At 43.2% G+C, this 7,758-nt stretch overlaps 1 protein-coding gene across 1 annotated transcript in view; it reads left to right on the forward strand.

Moving 5' to 3' along the window:
• The window catches only part of exoc6b (exocyst complex component 6B), a 132,998-nt gene extending 125,725 nt beyond the window's left edge, over positions 1 to 7,273 (forward strand). Inside the window, exons 20-21 of the mRNA XM_083788736.1 lie at positions 2,281 to 2,393; positions 6,275 to 7,273. Coding sequence (XP_083644862.1) covers positions 2,281 to 2,393; positions 6,275 to 6,401 — 240 coding nt within the window. The 3' untranslated portion in view covers positions 6,402 to 7,273. The remainder of the gene's footprint in view (positions 1 to 2,280; positions 2,394 to 6,274) is intronic.
• The last annotated feature ends 485 nt before the right edge of the window (positions 7,274 to 7,758 follow it).

Raw genomic sequence — 7,758 nt, forward strand, 5'->3', positions numbered from 1 at the left:
GCCATAGTGGACACGAGTGAGGAGGTTAGAATAGATGCCACTCTGTCTTTCATTAGGTTACCTAAAGGTGTCTGTTAGTATTCATCATATCTCTCTCTCTCTCTGTCTCTCTCTCTGTGTCTCTCTCTGTCTCTCTCTCATCCATCCATCTTCCCCTGTCCTTCCTTTGCCCTCCGTTTCTGTGCCGCTACACCGTCTCTCTCCATCTGTCTCTCTCTCTCTCTCTCTCTCCCTCTCTCTCTCGCCTCCCCCCCCCCCCCCCCTCTCTCTCTCTCTCTCTCTCTCTCTCTCTCTCTCTCTTCCACATGTGGTTTTATTCTCCATCCCTCCCTCTCTCCTCCTTCGGCTCACATATGGTTTCTCTCTATGCGTTGTGTTACTCAGAGTTCAGTAGGGTGTGTGTGTGTGTGTGTGTGTGTGAGTGCGTGCGTGTGCGTGTGCGCGTGCAGTTCAACAGGTTATGCAACAATTTAAATGTGTTAAAAGTCTCTCTTTACAATTCAGGTATTTTATCCAGAGCGATTACAATAAGCATGCAAGGTGAACACACATCAAATGCAGTCGTGTCTCTGTAAACTACAATATGCCATCAAACAGTGTTGATTTAGTCGACTGATACTAACACAAACGATGTTCGTTGACTACCTTTTTTCACTGACGAAAACTAAATGGAAAGTAAATGAAAACTAAGCTGTGGCGACTAAAACTAAGACTAAATATATATAGTCATTTTGCTCTTGGTTGCATGCCGAAAATAGCCGATCTATAAGCTCACAATGTAGAGTGGCTATTTTCAGCAAGTGGAAAACCAGCCATTATTTACAAGGGCATCAATCCTCAATTGTATGGGTAAATATTCCTGTTTCCTATATTTTGTCTTTAATTAATACAGCTTTTTCTAAAAATGTCTCTTTTGGATCTCTGCAGCTAAAACGTTCGGGAACCACGTGGTCTAGGTCAGGTTCTCAACCCGTGGGTCGCGACCCCTCGGGGGGGTCGCCAAATTATTTTGGGGGGTCCCCAAATTATTATTATTATTATTATTATTTTTGCAACTGAACGGCTGAGAAGGGGAAATGAAGCGTTTACATAGTACGTGGTACAATGCATACACTTTAAATGAAGCGTTTACATAGTACGTGGTACATGCATACACTTTAAATGAAGCGTTTACATAGTACGTGGTACATGCATACACTTTAAATGAAGCGTTTACATAGTATGTGGTACATGCATACACTTTAAATGAAGCGTTTACATAGTACGTGGTACATGCATACACTTTAAATGAAGCGTTTACATAGTACGTGGTACATGCATACACTTTAAATGAAGCGTTTACATAGTACGTGGTACATGCATACACTTTCAATGAAGCGTTTACATAGTACGTGGTACATGCATACACTTTAAATGAAGCGTTTACATAGTACGTGGTACATGCATACACTTTCAATGAAGCGTTTACATAGAACGTGGTACATGCATACACTTTAAATGAAGTGTTTACATAGTACGTGGTACATGCATACACTTTAAATGAAGCGTTTACATAGTATGTGGTACATGCATACACTTTCAATGAAGCGTTTACATAGTACGTGGTGCATGCATACACTTTCAATGAAGCGTTTACATAGTACGTGGTGCATGCATACACTTTAAATGAAGCGTTTACATAGAACGTGGTACATGCATACACTTTCAATGAAGCGTTTACATAGTACGTGGTGCATGCATACACTTTCAACACAATCAGTGCCGGGGATTCCTTCAAAATAGAAGCTCTTGGGTGGCGGAAAGACATGGGCCGCCCGCGAGACATATGGCCAAAGCATTTCCGGGGGTCCCATGCAGCCAGAAACGTTGACAACCCCTGCTCTAACCCATTTTGGGAACCCATGTTGGTGTTAGCAATATGCTATGCTTTAGCTATTGAAAAATAGCAGATCTACAAGCTCATAGCGCGCCACCGAGTGGCGCGCTATGAGCGTGTAGGTCTGTTTTTTTTTTTTATATCGAAGAACGACTGACATAGAAACATAGCTTTTTGAGACAACTGTCAGGATGTAGAAGACATTTATAGAATCTGATCTCAGGTCAGAATAGGCTAAACAATATACTGTCACAATAATTATCACACCGAAACTATACCATGCAGGTAAACAATGAATGAACCTATAGCAACTGTCTGACATTGTGGACAATCTCTCTCTCTGTCTCTCTCTCTCTCTCTCTCTCTCTCTCTCTCTCTCTGTCTCTCTCTGTCTCTCTCTCTAGTTGTTGGACCTGTTCACGCAGTGGGACTGGTCCACCTATCTGGCGGACTACGGACGGCCTGGCTCTAAGTACCTGAGGGTGAACCCACACACTGCGCTCACCCTGCTGGAGAAGTGAGTGGTACAGACCTGTCTGTCTGTCTGTCTGTCTGTCTGTCTGTCTTGATATTCCTTCTGTCTCTCATATTATTTTACTTTCTTCCATTCGAATAGGCAAACCAAGCAGTGAGTATTATGTATGCTGCGTGCGTGCGTGCGTGCGTGCATGCGTGCGTGTGTGCACGCGCATGTGTTTGGACTCTTGCCCGGTATTGGCTCTATTTGATGTGACTTGCAGAACCGTACACTAAATACGCATGTGTTACACTCGCTCTCACACACACACACACACACACACACACACACACACACACACACACACACACACACAACTTTGAATAAACAATACGCACAGCCGGCTGGTTGTGACAGCGATGCTTATCGCCGTGGCGATAGCACAGGTGGCTGTAATGGCGCGATGCTATCGCTCCAACAACAAGGTTTTTGCTATCCGTGGAGATCAGCCTATCAGTGAAGAGCCTGTGCTACCGGGGAGATGGCGTGATAGCACACACGCACACGCACGCACGCACGCACGCACACACACACACACACACACACACACACACACACACACACACACACACACACACACACAATATTAATTCTCTCTTTCACTCACACACATTAATTCCCTCTCTCTCTCTGGAAACAACATTATATAGCATAGCTTTCTTCTGTATACAAAAATCCAAATAAAAGAAAACAATCTTTCAGAATAATTGTATTTCCAAATACATATTGTATATAAATAGTAATTAAATAGAGGCGTAAGCAGAGCTGTGTTACATTAAATACATATTGTATATAAATAGTAATTAAATAGAGGCGTAAGCAGAGCTGTGTTACATTAACACTTTGGGTAATACTGTCTTGTGAAACTATATAAAAAGATTGCATTAATTTTCTAGTCGGAGATAGTTAGTTACACAACCATATAGGAGACGTTAGCTTTATACTCCTCTCTCTCTAACTCTCTCACGCGCGCGCACACACACACACACACACACACACACACACACAATGCAATGACACTGAAAGGAGCTTTGTTGGCATGAGAAAACATACATTTACATTACCAAAGCAAGTGTCAAAACATAAGAAAAACACTTAACACGCAGACAATCAATTACCTCTCCCACGCACAATGAAGTGTCTCTCGCCAGAACACTTCCACACATGCACGCACGCACACACGCGCGCGCGCGCACACACACACACACACACACACACACACACACACACACACACACACACACACACACACACTTAAGGAGTCCTGTATGACTCTCTACAGTAGAGTAGGTGGACTTCCTGGGGTCGGGGGTCAGTGGACTCAGACCAGCAGGAGCTCCAGGCTGCAGGGTGGTCCCCTCTCTCTGAATGAACCCCAGGAGGATGCACCCTGCTGGGGCCTATGCCTGCTCCACTGGACCCCTGCACCTCCACACACACACACACACACACACACACACATACTATTACTGTACTTGTGAGGACATCAGCATTTTAGGACGGTGATGGTGTTTCACCAATCCCTTTCTTTCATACCCTAACAAACCTATATCTGAAAAATAGCAGGTCTATGTACCTTACTTTGTTTATTTGAGAGGGACAGCATAATTATCGTTGCTGTCGGGCAACAAAACTCTTCTCCATATTTTTTAACCCATTTTGACCTGAGATCAGATTCTAAAAATGTCTTCTACATCTTGTCAGTTTTCTGAAAAAGCTATGTTTCTATGTCAGTCGTTCTTTGATTTTTCAAAAATAGCAGACCTATACAAGCTCGTAGCGCGCCACTTGGTGGCGCGCTATGAGCTTGTAGATCTGCTATTTTTCAATAGCTAAAGCATAACATAATGCTAACACCACCACCCAAAATGGGCTAATTTATGCCCTGAGACTGGGAGGTCGGGGTTCGATCCCCGGCCGGGTCATACCAAAGACTCTGAAAAATGGGACCCAGTGCCTCCCTGCTTGGCACTCAGCATCAAGGGTCAAAGGGTCAAGCATCAAATCCCTGCTGTGACATACTAGCGTAATTTTTTATTATTTTTCATCCAATTTCGTTTGTTTTGGTGGCTTTCGCCTTCATTTTATATTTTTTATAGAGGGACAGACAGTAGGCAGCTGACAAGAAAAGGGGGAGAGAGATGGGGGGAGTGACATGCAGTAAAGGCCGTCGGGATCGGGAGTCGAACCCGCGGCCACACTGCCAGACTCAGACCACCGGCCAAGATGCCTGGACCGGTGCTGAGCCACGGCCCAGGCCAAAACCTTTTAATCCAATTTGAATCAAATCTCGTAATCTCATTTTGGCACAGTATGGGTACAGTATAGCTATCCACGAGATTATCTTGTTTTTGGATCAGATTGGGTTAATTCACTTAAAGGTTGAATTTAAGTGGGTCAGATTAAGGTCTGATTAATTATTCGGTCCAATTGTCTTTGCAAATAAACAAGCCAAAAGTAACATTTTGAACAGATCTACAAGCTCAAAAAAAAGAATATATATATATATATATATATATATATATGTATATATATATATATATATATATATATATATAAGGTATTAAAGTTAAATCTGATTTGACTAAGCCTGCAGTGCAGATACCCTGTTAGATCGTATTTTTCAGAATGGACAAAATTATTATGATATTTTAATACCTGATGGTATTAAAAGATGAATACCTGATTGGATGCCTATAGCTTAATACCTGATTGGATGCCTATAGATTAATACCTGATTGGATGCCTATAGATTAATACCTGATTGGTATTAAAAGATGAATACCTGATTGGATGCCTATAGATGAATACCTGATTGGATGCCTATAGATGAATACCTGATTGGATGCCTATAGATGAATACCTGATTGGATGCCTATAGATGAATACCTGATTGGATGCCTATAGATGAATACCTGATTGGATGCCTATAGATGAATACCTGATTGGATGCCTATAGCTTAATACCTGATTGGATGCCTATAGCTTAATACCTGATTGGTATTAAAAGATGAATACCTGATTGGATGCCTATAGATTAATACCTGATTTGATGCCTATAGATGAATACCTGATTGGTATTAAAAGATGAATACCTGATTGGATGCCTATAGCTTGCGGTCTTACTCACTTAGTATAGCACCTCGTCCGATTGGCCAGTGGACCTTGAGCGAGCCATGTCATTGGTTAATTATGATCATATCGACATCGGTAATATCGGTTATCGGCAATTAATTATGTCTATCGATATCGGCCAAAATGTCTCATGGGCACATCCCTAAACTACACACACTACTTGCATTGAGTGACTGGAGTTGCTTCCAGCGGTGAAAAATTAAACATTAATGCCACCATAAGCCCTTAAACCTAATCTTTTACATTTCTAATCCCAACCTCAATCTTTTCTTTATTGGATGCCTTATTATAAATATTTGACCCTGACAAGTATAGTAAAACACACACACACGCACACACACGCGCACACACACACACACACACACACACACACACACACACACACACACACACACACACACAGCCTCATGAGAGACGTGGTTGTGGCTCAAGCGTAATCCGCGTGGGAATTTCACTCCTGAACAGCTTGCTATTGTGGAAATGAAAGAGTGTGTGTGTGTGTGTGCGCGTGTGCGTGTGTGTGTGTGTGTGTGCGTGTGTGCGCGTGTGCGCGCGTGCGTGCGATCTTTAAAAAAACAAAGCCGATATTAAAGCTACTTCTCCTCATTTCTTTCACACATTCCCCCTTTTCCCCTCTTTTGTCTCTCCCGTTCATGTTTTCTACCCCCCCCCCATCCTCCTCCCTATCCTCCCAACCATCCACTTTCTCTCTCCCTCTCTCTCTCCCCCCCCCCCCCCCCCACAAGGCTGAGGGAGTCTGGCAGAAAGAACAACATGTTTGCTCAGTTCAGGAGGGCAGACAAGGACAGACAGCGTCTCATGGACGCCGTGCTCAAGCAGCTACGCAACCTCATCGCCCAGCACCACCCATAGTGGAGCCAACAACACCGCCCAGGCGCCCACCCGCCCGCCATTCAGTATAGTTGGCTTGTTCGCCACCAGGGGCCTATTTCGCTGTTGTTATTTTTGTGTTTTTTGGTGGTGGTGTTACTTGTTATTATTAGCTTGGTTTTGTTTTATTTCTGTATACTTTTTCTTTCTCTTGTTCATGTTCTATTTGGAATAGAGAGATAAGGAACCAAGGGGGCAAAGAGAGAGGAGAGATTTGAGCACTCATACAAGGAGCACTGGTCTCTGTCGCTAACTGGCTGGGCTTTTTTGTTTGTTTTGTTTTTGTTTGTTTTTTCATTGTCTGGCATTGTCTTCCGCTTCTTAGACAAAGCTATGTAAGTCGATTGGTTCATAAAAGCCTGTGACGAACGCTCTCGCTGGTCGATTCAAACGCCCAGCTTATCGCAGGGAATATTCTTCAGTTATTTCAGAGAACAAGCGTCCTGATTGGCTCTTCCCATGTTCCCTTATTGGTCGACTGAAGCAGCGAATAGCGTTACCTCTCCAGCACTGTCCCTCTAGAGTAAAGCAACCGGACATTATGAGTGGAACGGCCCACTCCCATTGGCTCTGTGCGGTGCTTAGAACAAGTCATTTTAATTGGACAGCACGTTTGTTCCATTGCCTGGAACGCGCAATATGATTGGACAACGGCCTTGCAGTGAGCGACGCCCATTGGTCGATTTAGATGTTTGGTACAGACGAGAGCAAGTCATGCAAATTGGACGACAGCCCTGTACTGAAGAAACCCATTGGTTGATCTAAACGGAGACTGTAACTAGAAGAAGAGATCTGATTGGATGCCTATAGCTTACTCACTTAGTAACAACTCGTCCAATTGGTCAGTGGACCTTGAGCGAGCCGTGCCATTGGTTAATTATGAATGCCAAAAACGCTTGTGACAAGCTGCCTCCTTTGCTTAGCAGCAGCACCGTCACTGGGCCTGACAGAATGGTTTAATAGTTCTTACTGTCTTCCACTTTGCTGTTATTGTTGTCATCACACAGTAGTAGAATGTATTATGGCATAAGTTCATGTTTTTGTTAGTTATTATTTTTATTTCCAGGTTACTAAATTGGTTTGCCAAGAAGGAGGGTCTGAAAAAGGGGGTATATTACGTAGAGTATAACATACCTCATTCCATCATCGTATTGTTACTGATACTAACTAAGAATAACACTTAAATTGGGGATGCCAGTCATACTTGGCAACCCGCGTCCCTCTTTGCAGATCCAAATAGGATCTTATAAAGGGGTGTGTTCGTCTAATAAGGCACTACAGTGCAATAACACTTAATCAAACATGGCAACCGTGTTACTCTCACCCTCGCCACTATATA

Source organism: Protomyctophum parallelum (genome assembly GCF_964188405.1).
Source record: "Protomyctophum parallelum genome assembly, chromosome: 18".
Classification (NCBI taxonomy): domain Eukaryota; kingdom Metazoa; phylum Chordata; class Actinopteri; order Myctophiformes; family Myctophidae; genus Protomyctophum; species Protomyctophum parallelum.